The 24,330-nt window shown below is 53.5% G+C and overlaps 1 protein-coding gene across 1 annotated transcript in view; it reads right to left on the bottom strand.

Annotated features, from left to right (window-relative positions):
• The window catches only part of BMP7 (bone morphogenetic protein 7), an 82,618-nt gene that overhangs the window by 33,330 nt on the left and 24,958 nt on the right, over window positions 1-24,330 (bottom strand). The window contains exon 2 of the mRNA XM_006881659.1: window positions 16,092-16,284. Coding sequence (XP_006881721.1) covers window positions 16,092-16,284 — 193 coding nt within the window. The remainder of the gene's footprint in view (window positions 1-16,091; window positions 16,285-24,330) is intronic.

Consider the following 24,330-nt stretch of genomic DNA (forward strand, 5'->3'; position numbering starts at 1 on the left):
GTGCAGGTGTGAGTGGTGTGCAGAAGTGGGCAGTGTGCAGAAGCTACTATTCTGTAGAAGTAGGCGGTGTGCAGAAGTGGGCAGTGTGCAGATGTAAGTGGTGTACAGAAGTGGGCAGAGTGCAGAAGTGAGCGGTGTGTAGAAGTGGGTGGTGTGCAGAAGAGGACAGTGTGCAGGTGTGAGTGGTGTGCAGATGTAAGTGGTGCGCAGTAGAGGGCAGTGTGTAGAAGTGGGCAGTGTGCAGAAGCTGGTCATGGTAGAAGTGGGCTGTGTGCAGATGTGAGTGGTGTGCAGAAGTGGGCAGTGTGCAGATGTCAGTGGTGTGCAGTAGGGGGCAGTGTGTAGAAGTGGCAGTGTGCAGATGTGAGCAGTGTGCAAAAGAGGGCGGTGTGCAGATTTGAGTGCTGTGCAGAAGTGGGCGGTGTGCAGATGCTGAGTGGTGTGCAGAGTGGGTGGTGTGCAAATGTGAGTGGTATACAGAAGTGGATGGAGATGAGATGCGAGTGGTGTGCAGAAGTGGGTGGAGCCACAGGAAAGTCTAGTTTTGAGAACAGGGAGCCTGAGAGGGGTTTACAGCACAAGACAGCGAGTAGGTGATTCAACGCTGGCCCCACTCTCACCCCACATGCTCAGGAAAGCTGCAGGCTGGACAGTTGCAAGCCCTGCATGTTGTGAGCTGCTGCTGGGCTGGGAGACATTCCGGAGGCAGAGAGAGAGGGAGAGGGGAGAGTGAGGCACGCGCTCCGGTGAGGTAATGCAGGTGGAGGTGCAGGACAGCTGAGGATGAGTCAGGCGGGCAGCGGGCAGCCGCACCTGGAAACCGGCCTGCACCAGGAGGGCTCCTCCCCTGCACCTGGAGAGTCACACCCTCAGCAAACACCTGCAGACCCTCCTCACACCTGGATGTGTCCCCTACTCTGCACAGGGAGGAGGGCCTATACCTGGAAGCAGCTTCATACCTGGAAGGAGGGCCCTGGACCTGGAGGGGGCCTTTCACCTCGAGTGGGTCACACACTTGAAGCCCCGTGGGGGAGCCAGGGTGGAGACTGGGGCCCGGGCCGAGACCCTGCTGGTGGCTCCGGTGCCCCGAGGTGGAAGCCTGAAGTCAGTACAGTGGGGAGGTCGGGGCTGTTTTTAACACACTTTCCTTCAGTTTGCAGATACAGGAAGACTCAAATTAAGTCATTTGGAAAGCAGGTGGAAACACACATGAAGCAGCACAGAAACTTCCTGCCACAGACGGGGCTTGTGCAGCTCACCCACACTGCACCTCCGTCCCCCCCAGGCTGGGGTTTGTCTCCACGGGCCAGCTGATGTCCGGGAAGCCTTCCTGAACATCCAGTCCTGGCCAGGAGTTCATCAGGGCTTCCGACACATCCCCGTTAACGGGAGATCCAAGCAGACAAACAGCTGGACAGTGAAGAAGACTGAAGAATGGATACCTTCGAGCTGGGGTGCTGGCGAAGAAAACTGAACAGACAGACCAAGGGTTAACAAAAGACCAAACACATCTGACTCGGAGGGAGTGATGGAGCCGGGACGCTCCTCCCAAGTGTGGACACCGTGACTTTTTCTCACTCACTTTGGACAGGTTAACAATAGGGCCAGGCCCTGGAGAAAGACCACCCTCGGCCTTGAACAGGACAGCCTTCCACGAGGTGGACTAACATGGTGGCTACAAGAAGGGGCTTGAAGGAGCTCTGGTGATCTACTGACAAGAGGCTGCACTGCAATCTTCGAGGTACACGGTTCGAATCCACCAGATGCTCTGCTAGAGAAGGACAGGCACTCTCCTCCTGTACCAGTCAGATCTGATTTGATGGTACACACACAGAAAATAATAAAATGAAAAAAAGGGGCTTGAGTAGAGCAGAGGTTATGAGGACAGTGCGGGGTCAGGCTGTTTATTTCTGTCGTAATCAGTAGCACCTAAGAACAATCCCACCGTGTCATCAGATCACACATATTGTTAATTTTTTAATAAAAAGGTTCTGGAGAAAGACAGGCAATCTCCTCCTGTGCAATTTACTGCCTCTGAAAACCTGCTGGAGGGTCAGCTATGGGTCAGTGCCAACTCGACGCACACAGCAACAGCAATCAAAAGGTCAGAGGTCTGAATCCACCCAGATAAGCTTTGCTGACTGACTTTGGAGAAAAGCAGCCACTGAAAACCCCACAGTACACCTTCCACTCTGACACACCTGGAGCGGCCAAGCTGCTGCGTGCTCTCAAGCCTGAACCAACTCGGGGCTGACCTTCCAATGGGTGTCATAGGCTGTAAATCACAAGGGAGGAGACTGCCCATCTTTCTGCCATGAAGCAGCTGGTGGATCTGAACCATGTGCCTTTGGGTTGGCGGCACAACTCCTTACCCAATAGGCCACCAGAGCTCCCAGGGGTCACTATGGTCGGAGTCAACCCCATGGCCTTGGGTCCTGAGGGGGCTGCGTGGCTCACAAGGCCGGCCCTGGTGGCGGCTGCGGAGCCCAGGAGTCCTGTCTGCACCCTTCCTGCCCGCTCCTTCCCACACCCAGCGCCTCGTGCGCTGAGGAGTCACCACCCTGCCTTAAACCTTGTATTAGAATTTAGGGTAAAAGGTGAAAATGTGCTCATTTGTTCCATACAAAACAAGACCAGGTCATCATCCGCCCCGTCGGCTGGTGTGTCACACCCATGGCTCTCCTGGAACGGTGGGGGAGGAAGCTAATCCACCCGTCTTCAAACACCAACAGGGACCGGGCAGCAATGTGCGCTTCTGTCCAGCGCAGCACCGTGAGTCGGAGCTGACTCAACACAGCTAAAACAACCCCCGATGTCATTTATGGTCCCAACCCGGAAAGTGTGGGGTCAGGAGGGAGGCAGGGTGACCAGCTCCACGTTAGTCAGCCTGTCCTGGCACCTGAGGGAGGGGGGCAGCTTAGTCACCCTGCTGTCTGGACACAGGTCAGTAACTCACAGACAGACTGGGAGATCCAAGAACAAGGTGAACAACACCAAGGTCATGGTGAGGGGAACTTACTAAGGTGTTTACAGAGGAGGAGCCCCTGGCAGCAGAAGATTTCTTCAAGCTCCCACTCCCCATGGTGGCAGAGGACTGACGGCCTGATGGACAAAAATGGCTCCACAACAGGCCTTGGACGCTGATGGCCACCTCAGCGGGGGTTACACAAGGCGATTTAGCAAAGGGAAGGGAGCAAGCAGAAAGCATGAACGGAGACACAGGTTCACCTCCCCTCTGGACCCATCAGATAACCCCTCGCTGAGCACACCTGGTTGGCAAGAGCTGGAGTACGACCAAGTCTCCCACACCCAGCAATCACTCACCATACTAGCCCTGAAGCTTTTAGCTGAATGACCCCACACACACAACAGAACACTGTCTAATCCTGCGGCTTCGCAATGACCGATGACCGTGTGCAGTCAGACCACTGTGACCCTCGGCGCTTCACAGCTGATTTCAGGTGCATCTCGAAGCCTTTCTTCCCAGGTGGAAAGTCCCTCTGAAGCCTGTTCAGCCACAGAGCAACACGCGAGCCTCACCTGACAGACCCTCCTGCAGAAGGGTCAACCCACACCCCATACCACCAAGTCCACCCGACTCACACCACAACTGTCACACAGGGGCTTCAAGGCGGTTCTCTCTGCAGAAGTGGACAGCCTCATCCTCTCCCGCTGGACAGACCAGTGAGCCCCCAGGTCAATTCTGAACGGGTGTTAGGCAAACTCTGGTGGCCTAGTGGCAAGAAACTGCACTGCAATCCCAGAGATGAGCAGTTCAAATCCACCAGATGCTCTGCTAGAGAAGGAGGGACAATCTCCTCCTGTACCAGTCAGATCTGATTTGACCGTACACACATAAAAAAAAAAAAAATTTAAAAAAACCCTTTAAACCTTGAACAGGTGTTAAACTCACCCACATAGTTTCTCCAATTTTCTCACTTCAAGAGCTTCACTGTCTTCTTGTATAACATGCCAAGGACCTCAGAAATGGATCTCTCCCCCCAGACTCCTGGGTACAGTCCACCAAGACTCCCATGCTCCACCAGGCCACTGGGGCACCTCATTGCTGGTGGAGGGAGTCCCTCTTTACCTCTGGGCTCCCCCCCCAACTCCTGCCTCCCGCAGGAGCCGGCTGTGTCAGTGGGGAATTGCCAAGTTACCCCGTTCTGATCCACAACTGGAAATCACTGGGTTTCTGGGCTTCCTACTCCTCTCTTTCCATGTGGGTCCCTCTGGCCTCCACTATTCATCAGGGCCAGCTCAGGTCGCCAGCTTGTGTCACCAGAGGGTCAGGATCCAGGAGGCAGACGGGCAGGCTGCAGCCACTGGGTAGAAAGCAACCTTCTAACTTACTTTTGGACCCAGCCTTCATCCCTTTGCCCCTAATTTTAGTGGTCAGGTCAGAATCTCCTAAAGTGGGTGTCCTGTCACCCCATTTGATCTCAGCTCAGTCAGCAGACCGCAATAATGAGAGGGGAGCCAGCTATCTATTTGGGGGTTCCCAGAGAGAGCTATGGTGAGCTGCAGGGGATCCAGGGTACCCTGAGAATAATCAACCTGTGGGCAGTGTCAGGCCTGTGGGCAGTGTCAGGCCTGTGGGCAGTGTCAGGTCTTCTGAAATGTTTCCAGGACAATCGTGTCTGGTCCAGGGGAGCGGGCAGCGTGCCAAGGATATGGCCAGGAGACACGCCTGGCGAGACTCACCCTGGTGCCCCATTTCCTCCAGCCTCCAGCTCCAGACCAAAATAGAAGGCGGCCTGGCCAGCCACTGTCCCGCGCTCAAGGAATAAACAAATTGGCACAAGTCCAGTGGACGTGCCGGGCCATCTCCTCTACCTTTTCATTTTTATTTTAAGAACCACAGACGGTTTTAAGATTCCAAATCCAGAGACAGAAAAGCTAAGTGACGCAGGCAGACCCAGAAAGGAAATGAACTTAACAGGGGAGGCTGCAGACAGAAGCCAGCCGTGTGGTCACTGAGTTCAGGATTTTCAGCAGCAAAGGCCAGATGGGAATACCTCTGTGCAGGTGGGAGGGTCAGGCGTCTGGGACAGGGCTCCTCCAGCTGGGGCTCCCTGAGGAGGGAGGGTGCTGAGCAAAGAGGGGCAAGAAAGGTCCCAGGAACTAAAGTCACGTAATGCCCTCAACTGGTAACTCCCCACCAGAAACCCACCTTGAGTCAAGGACTTGGGCATAAACAGACGTTCTAAATGGGACCTTCACGGTATGATGGTCCAGCACCATTGCTAACAGAGACTGCTGCCTGGAACCCACCCAGGGGCCCACAGGAGAAACATCAGGCAAACTGCGTCATTTAGCTTCTCTGTCCCTGGGATTCTCCAGTAAAGATGACGTGGGAGGGGTTCTGGTGGCCTGGGAGGAAGGTGAGCTGCCAACCCCAAAAGAGGTGGTTCAAATCCACCTGCTGCTCCTGGGGAGAAAGGTGAGTAAACTACTCCCGTGTGATTTATGTTGTTGTTGTTAGTTGTCGTCGTCGAGTCGTAGATGACTCATAGCGACCCTATGAACGAAAGGCCTGAGCACTGTTCATAGAGTTTCCGGAAGCAAGCATTTCAGAAGCGGATGCCACTCCTGCTTCCAGGCTTGTTTTAATCGGGAAGCTCCACCAAACCCTGTCCGCCATGGTTAACCACGTGACTGATAGTTTCTGAAAGCCTGCCGCAGAGCCAGCACATCACAACAAAGACAACGTGAGGTCACTATGAGCAGTGACATCTTCACTACTAACAGGAAGGATGCAGGTTCAATCCTGCCCAGAGGCACTGGCCTGGTGATCTACGTCAGGAACCCAGGCATGCGAATCCCAAGGGCTCACTGTCCCAGGTGACCGAATAGCAACCACTGTCTGCTTGCTTTGCTTTTGAACTAGACTTGAAGAGACTTCTGGAGAAAACTTTGCCCAAAGAAGGAACCTCATTATAACCCAGTTTTCAGTCAAGAACTTAAGTCTTTGCTCTGTGTCAGGCACCAGGGCCCACAGAGATGGAGACCCCAGGTGACAGTCTTCTAGCTTGGGGACCCACACACACACCTGAGGTGCAGAAGACTGGATCCGTGGGCAGGACGGGGCCCGAGCTGGGCTTGAAACGGGGGAGCAAGCATGTGTGAATTCTCTGCCAAACGTTAGCCTACTGTCCAGGTCACAGAAAACAAGGGAGCCTGAGAATGGGTCACCACCCAGAGGTGACCAGAGCAACCTGGTGACCAAGGGCGACGAGATCCTCAGGAGGCCTGGATTGAGAGCAGCAGGGGAAACGCTGAGGCAAGAACTACCCTATTTATTATACATACCCCAAACTCAGGGCCGTGGGGTCAAGGCTGACGTACAGCACCCCTCCGCCGCCTGTCCACCCAAGGGTCTCACACCCTCACAGGACTCCACCCAGATTCCCCCCGCACTGGGTTTAATGCCCTGTTGTCATCGCCTCACAAGCCATTTTGTGTTGCATGTTAAGCTAACTGAAAGGTCAGGAGTTCAAATCTACTCCTTAGGAGAAAGATTAACAAACTCCCCATAAAGATTTACAAACCTGGAAACCTGATTGGGGGGTGTCACCACGAGTGGGAACTGACTTGATGACAGAATGTTCTAGTACTCATCTCATTTCTAAAAATCAGTGAAATGATTCCCGACTCCCCAGCCTTGGGCAGAACAGCCGGCAGGATGGCATGGGAACCTGCTTCATCCAGAGAATACTTCCAGCAGGTCCTGCTGTCAGTCAGGCTGGGGACTGTGTGAGATGAAAGAGTACCCCGGGCTGACCCACCACCCGGGCACTGCTGGAGCTCGTGGAGTCCACACACAGGACCCCTCTATGGCACCCCGGTCATCGTCCACACCCCCTGTGGGCACGCAGCAGCAGGTGGATACAGGTCCATCCTTGAGGAGCCCAGCATGTGGGCACTCCCCTTGCCTGAACCCTATTCTACCAGTCCTACAACACGTATCCCCCTGGTAACTTTTCTGGGGGATGTTTCCCAATCTTTCCCATCCATCCCCCATGAACCCTGCTCTCTGGGTCAGCTTTGGAGAAACCGAAAATGAAACCAAAGGCCACCAAGAGTCACCCCAAGGAATTCCAGTCAAGGAGTTCCAGTGGCTGGTGGAGCTCCATGCTGAGGGCTCTGGGCAACAAGGCATTCATGCTGTGATCCATTAACCTTGTCTTCTTGGGTGCCTGCAGGAAGACTACTTACTCGGGGTGTGGATACATAGCCAGGTCTGCCTGGGCTCCCACAAGGCGACCAGGGGTTTGCATGCTGGTGTTGTGATCCATTAGCCATGCCTATCTGGGTTTCCACAGGGTGGTGGAGCTGCGATCCATTAGCCATGCCTGCCTGGGCTCCCACAGGGGACTAGGTGCTGAAGTTGTGATCCATTAGCCATGCCTGCCTGGGCACCTGAAGGGGTTCTCGAGTCTGCAGTGCTGGGATACAGACCAGGTGTGAGCTTTCTCATGTCCACTCTTACAGGGACAGAGGAGAAAGCCACTGGTAATCCCAAGGGAAAATAAGAAAGGGGTGGCCGTATGTGTGGTTAGTGCTTGGAAGACCTTGACCATTTCCAGAATGCTGCTTCTACCTCCTTAAAAATGTGGTCTCCTTAGTAAAGCCGTGTCCCCTCCTTCTGGAGTGAGGATCTGAGGAGGCCCTCTCTTCCCAGCTTCAGATGACCGCTTGTGACCAAATTGAAAAACATTCATTCGCTTCGTCTCCTGCCAAAAAGGCTAAAGCAATTACAGACCCTGATATGAAACACAGATGTTGATACATTTCAGAACAACAGCCTCCTGTATGCAAGCAGGGGTCCTGGTTTGAGTCACTTTTGGAATGGAAATGTGGGATCGAGGTGAGCAGATGGCCCAGTGACTGCAGCCCCTGCTCCCAGCCTTTGTTTCAACACAAGGACCCCGCAGCCGTGGACCGTGGGTGGACGTCTCCCCGGCTTGCAAACGAGGGCCCATCCACCTAGGGGTGCCCCCCTGCACACGAGCTCTAAATGATATAATTATCATCATCACAGGGAAACGTCTATAGGATCGAAAGTATTATAATTATGGGCAATTTTCACTTTTTGGAAATTGGGCTCAGATGCGGAGGGGAGACTGCAAACAAGCTGTTCTCGGGTTTCAGTCCAGTAAGAGAGAACATGCTGGAAAGTTTGCTGGGGTGGAGACCGAGGGGCCCGGACCTGGTTCCCAGCTCTGCACTCATTCATCAGGCATCTGGTTCACGCTCACTTGTGTCAGGCAGTGCAAGGGACAGACACAGGCTGTGGGTATAGGACGCCCGCATTCGCAAGGGGAGGCCCGGGCCTTCTTTCTTGCATTCTTTTAACGTCTGGGTGTGCCTCGCAGGGCCGAGAGCAGATGAGAAGCCTGCCTACAGCCTGCCCACCTGGAGCTGGCCCTCCCTCTGCACCACCACAGCCCTCGGGTAGACATTTGCTCAAAGCCAGTGCGTTCGGCAGGGCATGTGACCTGACAGCTAACCTCCCAGAAAAGAGGTGTCTTCAGGAGGCTGACAGGTGATATTCTGAACATGTAAAGCATTGCCCACATCAATTAGCACGGAAAGGAAGCAGCCTTTCCCAGAGTCAAAGCCACAGAGGACTGACAACCTCGTGAGTGGTGGTGGGGGTGGGGTAGGAGGATGGGGGCTCTGGTTTTGGCTTCACCAGGCACGCCTTCAGTCCACACACAGTGGTCAGAAGGGGCAGACCGAGGGAAGAGCCTGGTACATGGAACCTGTTGCTGTTAGGTGCTGTCGAGTTGCGTATGACTCAGAGCACTTTCACGGACAACAGTTCTGAACCCCGTCGTGTCCGGCCACCCTCCTCATCTCTGATACACCTCAGTCACTATGTCAGTCCATCTCGTTGGGAGTCTTCCTCTCCCTCGCTGACCCTTCACCTTCCATGCATGGTGTCCCTTTCCAAGGAAAAGTCCCTCCTAACAACACGCTCAAAGTATGACCAGCAAAGCTTTGCCGTTTTTGCCTTCAAGGAGCACTCTAGTTACACTTTCTCCAAGATCGATCTGTTCTGGTGATACGCAGGGTACTCAGCACTCTTCTCCAACACCACCATTCAAAGGCATTAATCCTTGTCCTGTCATCCTTATGCACTGTCCGGCTCTCTGATGCACAGCAGGTGATTGAGAAGACCATGGCCTGAGTCAGGTGCACCTTCATCTTCAGACTGATATCATTGCTCGTAAGTATTTTGGAATCAGGAGATGTATTGGGCAAGTACACTGTCAAGGACCTCTCCAAAATGCTTAATAGTAAATGCTGCCTGTTATTGTTGTTGCGTACCATCAAGTCAGAATCGACCCACAGCTGACCCTCCAGTGAGTTTTCAGAGGCAGTTAATTGTGCGGAGGGATACTGCCCATCCTTCTCCCACAGAGCAGCTGGTGGCCTTGAACTGTGTGCCTTTGGGATTGCAATGCAGTTTCTCGCCACGAGGCCTAAGCCACCAGAGCTCTCACAGCCAACAAGGAGCTGCCACGGCCCACTAGCCAGCTGGCTGGTCCAGGTACTGAGCGGAACACGAGGACCACGTTCCCATCAGGACTTTCGCTACACTGAGAAGTACTGTTTCCAGAGTGACCTGACACAGGAGAAGACCCCCTTCACTGCCCCCATGCACCCTGGGATGTGGAGTGTGGTGGCCTCAAGAAAAGAAGGCTGAGGGCTGCTGTGCTGCCCTCTGACCTGCATGCACGACACACAGCCAGCCATCCTCATCCTCTGAAAAGGCTCTTTGGGGAGCAGAACTGGCCAATCCTGAGAGGGTGGCGCAAAAGCAGAGCTTACAACCGGGGCTGAGGGGCAGCAGGCAGCGCTGGAAGCCAGGAGACGTGCAACCAGGAGCCCAGGCCTCCAGGAGCAGAAGCAGCCTCTAGAAGTTTCTGGACCCAGCAAGCACCCGAAGACATTTTTCCCTGAAGCCAGTCACTTCTCTGTGGGACTCACAGTCGGGACGTGGACCACACTCTGGGCTCAGTCCAGCAGGGGAAACCATCTCTGAGTCCAGGCCGATGGGAGCACGTAAGAAAGCCAAACCTACTGCTGTCAGGTGGGTTCTGACCAGTGACCCCCGGGATACAGTGGCGAAATGAGTCCATCTTCACAGTAGTAGACTCTCTCATCTTTTAGCAGCTGGGGGTTTCAAACCATCAACCTTTTGGCTAGTGGCTAAACGCTTCTAACCACTGTGCCATCAGGACTCCCTTAGAGAAAACATTTGAGAAAACCACCAACTCAAAACTCACTGCCTTCAAGTCAGCTGGAACTCATGGTGGCCTCCACAGTGACCTTCCACACGACCCTCCAGGTGACCCCCACATGGCCCTCCACAGTGGCCTTCCACGTGGCCCTCCAGGTGACCCCCACATGGCCCTCCACACATGGCCCTCCAGGTGACCCCCACATGGCCCTCCAAGGCTGTAAATCTTATTGAGAGGACTGTCCACCTTCCTCCCTCAGAACAGCAGGGGCTTTTATTTTGCAGCACCTCTCCCTGTGGGCTGCACCCCCAGAGCCCTGGAAAGGGAGCATGGAGGAGATCTCTCTGCTTCCGGCTGTAGGTACCTAAGACCCCCTCCCAGATGAGATATGAGACAGCACGTGGCCAGCTGTCACAAGCTGGCTTCAGGGGGCATCAGCTGGGGAGCTTTTAAAATGCAGAGTGCCTGAGATCTCCAACAGATCTGGGTGTGGAGGGTGAGGTGTGAGCAGCACACAGGAGCTTTAAAAAGTTCCCCAAGTGTGTGAGGCTCAGTCAGGACTGGACCCATCGTTTGGCCTCTTGGATTCTGCCCGTCTGAGGCCCAGTTGAGGTCATTAGCACTGTGAGATCAGCGGTGGGGGGGCCCAGGGTCTGACCACTGAGATTCTGTCCCAGCTCTGCTGAGTTCTCATGTGGGTCAGTCCTCATCTGAGCTGGTCTCTGAACCGGGGTGACAAGTCTCAGTAAGTGGCTGGACCCAGGACTTGCCAGGAGCAGGTCCAAGGACGATTAGTCAGGACCCCACAAAGGGCCTGGTCCTGCACCATGTCCACATCCACACAGGCATCACGCTGTTGTGATACACAGTTTTCACTGCTGATTTTCATAATGAGATTGCCAGGCCTTTCTTCCTAGTCTTCCTCATCTGAAAGCCCCACTGGAACCCGCCCACCGTCGTAACCATGAGCAACCCTCCGCCAACTGCACACGGCCCTGTTGGTGCTGCACTGATGGTCAGGAGTGTGGCCGCTGAGCCCCTGCCTTGGAGCCAGGCTCCCATCCTCTCCTCCTGCTGATGCCAGCCTCTGCCCCGAGCCCCCAGCAGAGCGGCTGGGGGCGTCCCATGATGGGTCATCTGGATGGAGAGGTGGAATTGCTCCCTCCCAGGAAGACATTATTCTACTCAAGACCGAGAGCTTCTCACACTTCTCTGTGAACCGAAACACAACAGTGGCACCTCGGACCATGTGGGAACCAAGTGACGGCCCCACCTTGACCATTCCCAGGTGTCGGGGCACAGACCAGCTGGGAGGGCATGTGGTGCGGGTTCTGCTGAGCAGGTGAGGACTGTGCACAGGTGTGTACACAAGAGTGTGTGTGTGTGTGTGTGTGTGTGTGTGTGTGTGGGCGCGCGCTCCTGGAGGAGGGGCAGAGCCTGAGACCAGGGTACCCTGTAGAGAACCAAGTATCCTCCCAGGGCCGTGTGAGGGTCCAGGAGCATGAGGACGGGAGCTGAGGAGAGCTGGACATGAGGACCCCGAGGAGGTGGGGTGGCTGGGGCTCCCTCCCCTGCAGCGACTCTGATTGTGTCTGGACCCCTCGGGGCTCGCTGTCCTAGCATCCAGTGTCCCTGCACTGGACACAGGACCACTTCCACGAGCCCCAACCGTTGGCAGTGAGCTGACCCTTTAGAAACTGCTCGACCCCTTTCTGTCTGGACTCTGAACCTGCCCTACCCCCACTCCCAATCCAACAAAGGCACAGTAGGGAGAGGGGTCTCAGAAGCCAGATTTCAGAGATGGAGCTGAGGGGAGGTGGGCAAGCTTGGCACCTGCTGCAGGAGGGGGAAGGAGGTTGGGGGCAGCAATGCCCAGGCCCCGTGTAAACTTCTAGAGTCTCTGAGAGGTGCACACAGGCCACCATGGTCAGCAGATCACCCAGAGACACCACAAAAGAAAGGCCTGGTGATCTGTCACTGAGAATGCTGGGACGCACAGTTCTACTCCAACATGGGGTCACCATGCATCAAGCATCAACTGGACAGCAACTGGACTTTTTTGTTTGTTTGTTTTTGCATTAAGAAGTAAAATGATCCAATGATGTTATTCCCAGCTATGAATGCCCACAGGATCAGGGAGTGGATCTGAATTCTTGTGCTGTCAGAAACTTCTGTGACTCTGAGACTGTTAACCTTTCTGAGCCTCGTTTCCTCAACTGTAAAATGGGGATAATCATGGAACCCTCTAGGGCTGTGTGAAGACGAAATGGGGGTTCCATGCTTAGAAGAATCTATAACATAGTTCACTAAAGGCTCACTCACAACATTACCAGAGAGCTCTGGTGACCTAGGGGTAAGGAATTGCGCTGTCAACCCAAAGGCATGCAGCTCAAATCTCCCAGCTGGTCCACCGGAGAAAGACGGGCATTCAACTCCCATGTGATTTACTGCCTCTGAAAACCCACTGAAGGGCGATCTCTGAGGCTTTCTTGGAGCATAACAACAGCGGCAGCAGCACCAAGGAGCCCGAGTGGCATGGTAGTTAAAGCACTCAGCTCTAACGAAAAGGTCAATGGTTCAAACCCACAAGCTGCTGCATGGAAAAAAGATGAGGCCGTCTGCATCCATAGAGATTTCAGCCTCGGTAACAGTGAGGCAACTATGGGGCTTCCGCGACAGCAGGGAGTCTGGGCTGTGAGCAGTGGTTAGGTACTCAGCTGAGAATGGGAAGGTCAGTGGTTTGAATCCATGCACTAGTCACTCCAGGTAAAAGACGTGACAGTCTGCTTCTGTAAAAATTCCTTCTCTCTTAGGCCATCAATTCAGAACCAGCTCCTAACTGACCCTCCAGTTTGCCAGGCTGTGAACTACATGAGAGGAGATTGCCTGCCTTCCTCTTGGAGCTGCTGGTGGCTTTGAACCACGAGCCAAGTTCACTCAGCCTGTGAATTAATAGCAAATCACCTACAGATCTGGCCATCAGAGCACCCTGGGAAGATGGCCTTGGATATACTAACGGAGCGGCTTGATGCAGCTACAAGGTCATGGGGAGTCACGTTTGGTTTTGTGGTTAACACCATTGTCACCGTCAGGGTGGGGAGTGGAGGAGAAGCATCCCGGGTGCTGGGCAAGCAGGCCTGGCTTGGGCTGCAGCAGCGGCCTGTCCTCCTGCCTCCTTTCTGTTTGGCTGGGCTTTTCTGGTGGCGGCAGGAGGCAAGGCCCAGGCTGGCCTCTCTTTAGAGCTCGCCAGTTTCCAGGTCTCACCTGTTCGGGACCCAGGCACCTCCTTCAAGCAGAAAGCCTCCCACCGCCCCCACCGTCCCCTGCAGCTCTGCAGCCCAGCTCCCGGGCAGCCGGAGCAGGACCAGTCGCCCAGCTGTGTAGAGAGAGAACATCTGGCCCTTGGGCTCCAGGGAAGCCCCGGGGGTGCGGGGATTAACGTCCTGGGTCAGCCCCAGCTTCTCTCCCCTCGTAGGAGTCGCTTTCTGTTGAGTTCTCTTGATCTCCTGGAATCCAGATGAAATTCCAGCAACGCGCCTGCTGGCAGCCTTCCATGCGGCCTCCAGCTTTGTCTGAAGTGGGCCCCAGACAGCCAGCAGAGTGAGGTGGGCGGCACGGGGGGAAAGGGCCCCTGGTGCAAGATCCCCATCTGGGAGTGACGGGGCCTAGACCTTGGTGGGGCTCCTGGAACCTGGTTGCCAGGAGCTGAAACTGGCTCTGACTCTGGTTTGGGGGAGACCAACCCCAGTTGTTATCCAGAGAGCCAAAGGCACCTGCACCACTCACTCTTCTGCCAAGCACATGACTCGGGCCCCTCCGGGCCTGTCCTGTCCACCTGGAATGGACCTCAAGTTGTGAGGGGCACCCTGGGGCCAGCCAACTGGCACAGTAGGGAGGTGAGAGCTGAACCTCATCAAGAGCACGAAATTCCCTCCCACCAAACAAGCAGAAATCCCTCAGCAAACCGGGACTCACCTGCCTCTGCCTTCAGCCCAAGACTTCTGCCTTCCAAGGTCCCCGAGACACTCCCCCCACTTCACTGCTCCTTTCCTCACTCGGATGTGGGGGACTCAACTAGATCATTGACGAGCAGCCAATCCGAAGTGCTGCTCTGACACTCTGTCACCTTCTCGACCAGTCAGAAGGCTCGGCATGTCATGCATTTCCCTGCCTCTCTCTCCTAAGGGTCTCCCCTGACTCCTCACAAATCCTGGGTTCAGTGCCCACTCCGGCGGCTGGGCAGCCCCATCCCATCAGAGAACAGGCCGACAGTGGGCAGAGAAGGAGACACCAGGCTCCCACACCAATACGCAGACACAGCAGCCCGCACACCCTGGTGGTGCAATTTGTGCTTGACCACTGGCCAAAAGATTGATGGTTCAAACCCACCGGGCAGCTCCATGGTAAGAGCGGGCCTAGTGGCTGCTGGTGCAAAGATTGGAGCCAACCTGAATGGAACCTGAAGTGCTGTGTAAGCCTCCCCCCAAAACACAACCAAAGGTCATTCTAAACAAAGACCCATCAAGAAAGTCCAGTGTTCTACTCAGTGGCATATGGGGTATGGGGACGCTATAAGTCAGAGCCAGATGCCTAAGGGCCTCAGGGGGACACCAGCCTGGCCCGTCCGCTGGGTTGCCACCAGTGCTCATTCCTAGGCAGGGTCCCCCCCATTTCTGACACCTCCCCCATATCTTTCTCCTCCTTTTGAAGAGGTCTGAGGACACTGCATGACCTCCTGGCACAGGTGTCCTGGTACAGCTCCTGGGTGTCCAGTGGTCACCATAGTGGGGTTATGAGGGTAACCCCAGCCAACTGTCCCACCTGCTGAGCAGCTGCACTTGGGCTGAGCCCCTCAATGGTGACCTGGGCAGGACTGAGAAGACTGTCGAGAGTCTGGGGTGAGTAGGGCACTGGGGTCTGTTAATGCAGCACTCCACGGTAAATCCCCAGTCAGCCTTTGTGAGAAAAAAAGCACCTGGGGTCTTGTTCACAGGGCCCAAGGTGTTTGTCAAAGCCAAGGCCAATACTGTGGCTCCAAAGGTAAATTGATGGCTCACCTCACACCTGGGCTCGGGCAGACACAAAATAACCTCAGAGGTCAGGCGCCGTCTACAGGGTGAGCTGACACCTAGGACAGATTCAGACGGGATGGCCACCTTTGTCTGCCCTCCCAATCCCCAATACAGCCCTGGGCCCTTCTCAAGTCCACCGCTTCCTTGAGGACTGCTGTCCACTCTTCAGGAGCTTTGAATACACATAGAAGTCATGCTGAGATGCCCCTTGTCACAGATACTTGTCACTCATCAAGTCAAAGACAGGAAAGGTCTGCTAATGTGAGGGGGACAGGCTTCCCCAGGAGACTGGTGGGAGAGTGAACTGAGGTGCACAGCTAGGCAAAGTCCACCCAAGGGCCAGCAGGTGTGTCCTCCAGCCCACAGTGGGGTTCAGGTTCTCACCTGCCACGCAGGGGACCCCACTGGATTCCTGTCTGGAGCACCTCACGTGCAGCCATCTCCCAATGTCAGAGGCTGGGATTGGATTTATTTCCATAACAATTAACAAAGAACGGCCAGTCTGATGGCCGCCTGGTGCAACGTGCCACGTCTCCGCCACATAATGGACAGGACAGACGGGGCCTGCAAATGAGTTCTTTTCTTTCTGTGCCCTGGGACCCTAACCTGACCCAGAAGCTCACAAACACCCACAACAGGTAGTGAGAGAGGGAGACCCCTCCGAGAAGATCCTGGGTCCTGTGCCCACGGTCCGCTCCCCGGAGCAGAAGGGGCGCGCAGCCCTCCAGAGTGCCCACAGCCCACCCGGGCGCCCGCCAGCACCCACCTGCTCAGGTGCTCCTGGAGCACCTGGTAGACGCTGATGCGGAAGGTCTCGTTGTCGAAGCGCTCCCGGATGTAGTCCTTGTAGATCCGGAATTCAGCCGCCGTCACGGCTTCTCCTTCTGGGATCTTGGAAAGGTCAAAGCGGAACTCCCGGTGGTGGTAGCGTGGGTGGAAGAACTCCTTGTCGTGTTCCACTGTGAGGGGGGAACGCACAGACGTCAGACGCGGGACACCTGCCAGGAACGGGCTACCAGGGACTCCCGCCAGGGACACTGCACCACGCCCCTCCAGAGGGGGACTCCCACGGGCCATCTCATAGGGGTGCTCTCCAGCTCAGGGCCAAGGGTCACCAGGGACAACATGACCCATGAGGGGGGACACCGGCCAGGGACAGGCTACTGGGGACTCCCGCCAGGGCCCTGCACCACGCCCCTGCAGAGGGGGACTCCCATGGGCCATCTCATAGGGGTGCGCTCCAGCTCAGGGTCAAGGGTCACCAAGGACAACATGACCAACAGCCCTGCTTCCAACCCACAGGGACAGCGGGATGCTGACCATGGCCACCGCAGAGGCCTTGGCTGGACTCAGACCCCTGGATCTGGATCTAGCTGTGTGGCTCTGAAAGACACACCAGGTGAGCTGTGTGGCCCCAGTTGGCTCATTTACTGAATGGGGTTCCCTTTCCAGACAACCACTCCCCACAGTAAAGTAAGTGGCAGCTGAACTCAGTATCTGCACTGAGGTGAGCAGTCCTGGAATCCTGTGGACCATTTCTGCTGTCTAGTCTTTGGAGAGGGACATCATGCTTGGAAAGGTGGAGGGTCAGCGAAAGAGAGGACACCCCAGAGGGACATAGCCCAGGAGAAGGGGTCTGGGAGCAAGTCTGTGTCCCTGAGTCACATGTCCCCTGAACCCATGAGGGGACCAAACTGGGAGCCACCGCGGACTGGCCAGGACACTGCTGGGGTGGAGAGCCTTGGGTACCTCTCAGTTCACTCATCTCCTGAAAGATACAGCCTAGCTCCACTTCCTGTGAGAAAGGACGCTGAGGGATGGAGGAGATAACAGAACCAGTTTGGTAGAGAGGAGCAGTTTGGGCCTGCCTGACTCAGCGTGATGAGGTGATAGTCTCAGAGCCCTGTCAGACCCTGGGCAGGATGTGGCTGTTCTAGGTCACAGAGGGAAGATGCCCACAGCCCCAAGACCCTGCCTAGAGGTGCCCTTTATGAAGCTTAAGGAAGCATTCAAAATAAAACAAGGGTGAAGGTAGGTTGGGAGAGTGGGTGGGAGCTAGCCAATCAGCGATCCCTACTGGGTAGAGAGACAAGTTCCTGGGCTCAGGGGACCCTGGCTGTCACAGGAGAGGCTCTGCCGTGGGAAGGCTTCTGGGGAAGTAGCCTCTGACCCACAGCTGCTGGAATCCCAGGTCCCATGCAAAGACTGCCAGGGGGCAAGGCTCTCTAGAAACTATTCCATCCTCCTCCTACCAAAGCTCCTGTCCCTGCTGACCAGATCATGGGAGGGCTGGGCTGAACCAGAGGGAGGGAGAGGAGGCATGTCCACTGCTATCTACAGAGAATGTCCATCCCACTGAGGGTCTTCCTCTGCTCCACTGATCCCCTACACCAAGCATAATGTCCCTCTTTGCTTTTTTACCTTCTCTATATTCTTTTTTCAAATATATTTTTTAATTGAGATTTTAATGAAAATTTATAAAGAACTTGGATTTCCATTCATTCATTGTTGCATTTTCCTCCCTGCTCCCCTCCCATACCCAGTTAGTTTGGGGTGTTTTATTTTTGTTTTTATTTTTCAATAAGTTCTTTCACAGTTATACAGTACCCGCCTCCCCAGACCACTTTACTAAGCAGCTCTTATTCTGGACTCTTGTCATACCAATAATACCTAATCATATATTCCTTTTATACAGTTCTCTCCCTCATCTGTTTCAATGCCATGTACATTATTTAGCACTCTCTTCTTAATTTCCCCCAACCCCCATGTCAGTCCTGTTTTATAACAATGGCATTATGCAGTATTTATCCTTTTGTGACTGAGATATTTCATCAGCACAATGTCCTCCAGGGTCACCCATTTTATATAACATTACATGAGTTCTTTGTTTTTCAGTGCTGCATAATATTCCATTGTGTGAATATACCACAGCTTCTCTATTCATTTGTTTGTTGATGGGCACTGGGTTGTTTCCAGTTCTTTGCTATTATGAACAATGCAACAATAAACATGGATGTGCATATATCTGCTTGAGTGGCAGTTCTGTTTTCTTTAGGTTATATTCCCAGTAGTAGAATTGCTGGGTCAAATGGTATTTCTATTTTCAACTTTTTGACAAAGTGCCATACTGCCTTCCACAGTGGTTGCACCATTTTACACTCCCGCCAATACACTCCAGTGAATAAGGGTTCCAGTTTCTCCACAACCTCACCAGCATTAGTAGTTGCGTAATGTCCTTCTTAAGGGCTTGGGTCTTCCTGATAACATGCACAAACTGAACAACTGCCTCATTTGTCACAGACCAGAAGAACTGAAAGGAACCTACCACCAACAGTAAACAGTTTCATAAATACTAACGAAGAATCCATTCATAGGGTCGCTATGAGTTGCTTATGACTCGAAAGCACTTAACAACAACAACCACCACCGAAGAACCGTGACCAAAAGGAGGAACAAACAAAACAATTTCATATTCTCACAGAATCTCAACTTTCTGGAACTGTGGAAGTTGAATGAATCCCCAAAACTTTTCCCCTGAGATAATCTTTAAAATTTATACCAAAACAACCCCCTGAAGCCTTTCAAATAATAATTCACAATCCAAATAATAATTTAGCATAGCTAATCTTGTTCAAGGAAGCACTGGTAGGATAGTCCCTAGTCAGTTGTACTGCTAGCCTAAAGGCCAAGATGATATTGAAAATCCACCAGATGCGCATGGGAGAAAGATAGGGAGGCCCCCCCCCCCTGCCCTCAGGCGATTTATAGCCCTGGAAGTCCACTGGAGTGTCAGCCGTGAGTCAGACCACACTAGACAGCAAGCAATGAGAGAGTGACGGGGAATAATCTTCACTAATATCCTACTTCAAAGACATCAAGTTTTCTTCAGTCTTCTCTAAAGGCGGTATGCACATACTGTAGAACACTGAGTCCTAAGAAGATGGAAGGGACTGATACAATCTTACAACATGAATGAGTCTCGAAACATTGTGCTAAATCAAACAATGATGAGCAAAACACACGATTTGGTTCCATTCATGTGAAATATCCAGGATGGTGAAACAGGCACAGAACGCAAACACACATGATTTGGTTCCATTTATGTGAAATATCCAGGATGGTGAAACAGGCACAGAACGCAAACACACATGATTTGGTTCCATTCATGTGAAATATCAAGGATGGTGAAACAGGCACAGAACGCATCTCCGTGACTGCAGTGGGAGGAACCAGTAACAGGAGCTTGATGGCAGAAGCCTACGGACCTTTTTTAAAAATTAAAATACTCTAAAATAAAGGGTGCCCCTACCTATAACTATACTAAAAACTGAATTATACCATTTGAATACAATATGATTTATATCTTAGTCAAGCTTTTAGAAATGAAAGCATTTTAGTTAAAAGATAGAAAAGCTCAACAGTTTTCAGAAAAAATAAAAAAAACAAAACACACAGCCTTCCAGATCCTGCACTCTCCTCTGTGTTCCAAAGATGCCACCAACATGCATGGGACCAGTGTCTGTCTCGTGAGCAAAGAGGCTCTTCAGTGAAAGCGGGCGGCCCAGCAGCAACCCCTCTGCTTTCTCTGGGTCTGGTCTCCAGGGCATCGGGGGATCTAGGGAAGGTAAGCAGAGTCTCGGACCCTTTAAAGTACTCAGGGAACCCACAGAACAATCGGGTACACAATGCACCCAGATGCTGTTGTTGTTAGTTGTCATGGAGCCCATTTCAGGTCATGACGGGCCCGTGTGTGCAGAGAACTGCTTACAGGTACACCTGCCTGGGACCTTTGGGAAGCAGGTCTCCAAAAGGTCTCTTTTTTTCCAGGCACCTCTGGGTTTAAACCCCCACCTTTTCAGTGTATAGTCATACGCACCATGCAAGGGTTCCTGATCCAGTGGCATGGACCCTCCCCTGCAATGGGAAACCCACAACAGCCCACCATCAACCTCAACATCTTCAAACTCAGGCATCTTCTTCAAAAGGGATATAGCTCATCCAGATTTCGGCACACGCCAGAACTCCCTGGAGTGAACGGATACCAAGCCTGCTGCCGGGGAACAATTTATGGCCCGGCTGCTCCAGGGATGTGAAATCTGATGATGGCTCTTGTCTTTCCAAGATTTACATGACGAGATCAAGGCGCTGGAGAAAGCCGCCAGGGGCCGGCGGGGAGTTCTGGAAAGCAGCGAGGCCAGGCTCTGTTCCTCTCTCATGTCCCATCACCAACGGTGCCTGCTCCCACCATGTCCAGGCTGCTCGGCTGTGAGAGAAGGGAGGGGACTGTCCCAAGGCCAGAAAGAAGGGCCAGAGCATCAATCGGAAAGGTTGCACCCTGCCAAGAAAGTATCTTCATGTCTCCTCACACCCTACCGTACTCATTCAGCAAGTATTTCTTGGCTGTACAGCACGGGATGTGACAGCCTTCAGTTGTCATGCCAGGGACAGAGTGGGTGATGCTGGGATCCCAGCATCTGAGAACCACCCCCCACACTGGCATGGGGCCATGTGCACTTAGAGGCAGGCTTGTTCACCCCAAAGCCCATTTCACAGATGTAAACACTGAAGCTCAGAGAAGCAGACACTTGTTCATGGCCACACAGCTTGTTTGAATCACCAGAGCCTTACACTTTTCACCCTTCAAAGAGGAGAGAGCAGCATTGATGGGTCAGGATTCAATCAGGCTGCTTCACAGGCCACTCACCATCCAGGTGGAGCAGTGGTTAAAACATGCAACTGGTAGCCAGAAGTGTGGGTGTTCAAACCTACCAACTGCTGTATAAGAGAAAGAGATCTACTTCCATAAAGATTCAAAACCACGCAACAAAACTCACTCTCACTGAGCCCACTGTGATTCACCCACAGGACTTCCAACACTGATGTCTCTTTTGCTTAAATAATTTTTTATTGTGCTTTTAACAAAAGTTTACAGAAAACTTGGATTTCCATTCATTCATTGTTGCACATTTTCCTCCCTCCCCAGCCTGGCCCCCAGTCCACTTTGCTATCTATGCAGCTCTTATTCTGGACTGTTGTCATGCAAATAATACCTAATCATATATTCCTTTTAAACAATTCTTTCCCTCATCTCTTCCAATGCAGTGTTCATTACTAATTCCCCTGTTTTCTTAGATTCCCCAACTCCCTGTGTGAGTCCTGTTTATAGCAGTGGCACTATGCAGTACTTGTCCTTTTGTGACTGAGATATTTTACTTAGCATAATGTCCTCCAGAGTCACCACCCATTTTGTATAATATTTTATGAGTTCCTTGTTTTTCAGTACTTCATGATATTTCATTGTGTGAATATACCACAGCTTCTCTATGCATTCATTTGTTGATGGGCACTTGGGCTGCTTCCATCTCTTTGCTATTGCGAACAAAGGTGCAATGAACATGGGTGTGTACAGCACTGATGTCATTACAGGAAGAGATGATGCAGCTTTCTCCCTCGGAGTTCTCTCTCTTCCATTGACCTTGAGTCAGTTCTGACTCACAGCTGACCCTATGCTGGGTTTCTGAGGCTGCAAATCACATGCAAGGAGATGGCCCATCTTTTTTGTCCTAAGTGGTCACCCGTGGATTTGAACTTCCAAAGAGGTGCAACGTTCACGTTGGCAGCACCACGCCCTGCAGGCTGCACCAGCAGAGAGCCCTTGGGAGTAGCTCCTGGGTTAGAAGGTCTCATTTGGGTTTTAGTAGATGAGCAATTAACCACCAAACCGCCTCTCTCATAAAGATGGTTGTCAGTGTGCCATCGGGTCCGAACAAACTCATAGCCCGATGAGTCTTCAGAGGCTGTAAATCACAAGGAAGGAGACTGCCGATCTTCCTGCCTCGGAGCAGCTGGTGGATTCGACCTGTCTACCTTTGGGTTGGCGGCTGTTGTCGTGTACCATTGAGTCGGAGCTGACCCGGAGCTGACCCTCCAGTGGGTTTGCAGAGGCAGTAAATCACACAGGAGGAGTCTGACCATCTTTCTCCTGTGGAGCAGCTGGTGGATTTGAACTGCTTGCCTTTGTTGGCAGCACAATTCCTTACCATTAAGCCACCCAAGCAACTCCTTATCCACAAGGCCACCAGAGTTCCCCAAAGACTGCAGCCTCGCAACCCTGTGGGGCCGTTCTCCTCAGCCCTGAAGGGTAAGTAGCTCCAGTCCAAACGGACCACAGTAACCCTGCTCTTCCACACGCTCCGTGAGAGTGGACGAGACTCACAGTGACGCAGGGACAAGGGAAGCAACCCGCCCAGGGCCACGGCATCTTCTTACACTCAAGTCCATGGCTGTAGCCCCCATGTGCCGAATGCCTTCCAAGGTCGGGGCTCATCTCCCGCACGACACCCAACAAGGTTCTGTTCTGATCCTTCAGGCTTTCACTGGTTCATTTCTTGGTATCAACTACCAGGCTTTTCTTCCTAGTCTTAATGCGGAAGCTCTGCTAACACTCAGCATTGCTGTTGTGTGCTGTCACGCTGACTCCGACTCACAGCGACCCTACGAACAATGGTTGACCCTGCCCTGTCCTGAGCCATGCTCACCATCTCTGACACACTTGACCCCATGACCCAAGTTAATGTGTTAAGCATCTCATCCAGGGTGTGCTGACCTCTAGGCTTCCACTCGTGATGTCCTTCTCCAGGGACAGGTCCCTGCTGAAAACTTGCCCAAAGTCCTTCTCGCTCAGCATTAATCCCCCTTAACGCCATGCTGGCATGGAGATGAAGGGAAGGTCTCTGGGTCCTTGTGTAGGAAGGATGACAGTTTGAAGGTGCTGTAGCTTCATCTATCTGTCCCTCACCCCACCAAGTCCCCCAAACGGAGGGCAGGGCCCTGCCTGGTGGACACACAGGCTGGCCCCGTCCCCCTCCCATGACAGCTTTGACTTTCCACCAACACTGCAGCTGCCCCCAGACCACCTGGAGCCCCAGGCACCGTGCTGTCCCAGAGGATCTGGAGAGACACTGGCTTCCTTGTTAGAGGCAGGGGCTGTGTCCTGAGACCAGGAGCAGCGGGCAGGCAGCCTGGCGGGGGCGTCGCGTGGCGTCTTCTTGTCACGAGCCCTCCTCTAGCACAGATGTGTGGGGTGGGGGGCGGGGGAATTACTGGACCACAAGATTCATCGCTCCAGTGTCAACATGTGCTCAACAATGTTATCATTGTGAATGGAATGAACTAACAGGTCTAGGGATGAGGCGGGAGAGGCAGAGAGGGGAGAGGCAGAGAGGGATGGGTTTAATTATCTCTGGAGCTGAGGTAAGTTGTTTGCTTAAAGAGACCCAGACGCTGGTGAAGCCAGAGATGAGAGGGCTGTGAGGCAAGCTGCTCCCTCCCCCACAAACCACAGGCCCTCCTGCACCCTGCACCCCAGGGGTCCTGGGACCCAGCCCCAGCCCCAGCCCATTGGAAATAAACAAGACAGTTGTTCTCAACTGAGGGTGACCTTGCCCCTTGGATGAGGCTAGGCTCTGTCGGCCTGCTTCGGGGTTGTACTTGGGGGATGGGAGGAAGCTAATGGATAGAGGCCAGGGATGCTGACCATCTTTCCACCTGGGCTTTCGTGGGATCCCCGGGTCATGCAAGTTAATGCACTTGGCTGCCAAGAGAAAGGTCGATGGTTCGCCTGGGTGTGCCTCGGAAGAAAGGCCTGGCAATCCACTTCTGAAAAACCAGGTATTGGAAGTCGATGGCATGCAGTTCTTCCCTGACACGCATGGGCCATTCGAGTCAGCGTTGTTTTGATGGCCGCTGGGCTGGGTTGGGTTTCTAGCTGGGTTTGTTCTCAAGTCCACTGGGACTCACTGCCTCCGTGGAACTGCTCAGGCGTCTGCTGTGAGCTGAGGAGTAGAGAGCTGCAGACACTCTCCCAGGGCTGGCCCTGTCTGGCTGCACACTGCAGATCGCGCCTCTTTCACAAATGGGAGGATGGGAGCAAGGTGGCACCGAGCAGGTCTGCCAGCGCCACCGTTCCAGGAGCACGTGCTCCCTCTGTGTCCCGTTCTAGTCAT

The sequence above is a fragment of the Elephantulus edwardii genome, unplaced genomic scaffold (genome assembly GCF_000299155.1).
Source record: "Elephantulus edwardii isolate Elephantulus edwardi_28Jun2011 unplaced genomic scaffold, EleEdw1.0 scaffold00015, whole genome shotgun sequence".
Classification (NCBI taxonomy): Eukaryota; Metazoa; Chordata; class Mammalia; order Macroscelidea; family Macroscelididae; genus Elephantulus; species Elephantulus edwardii.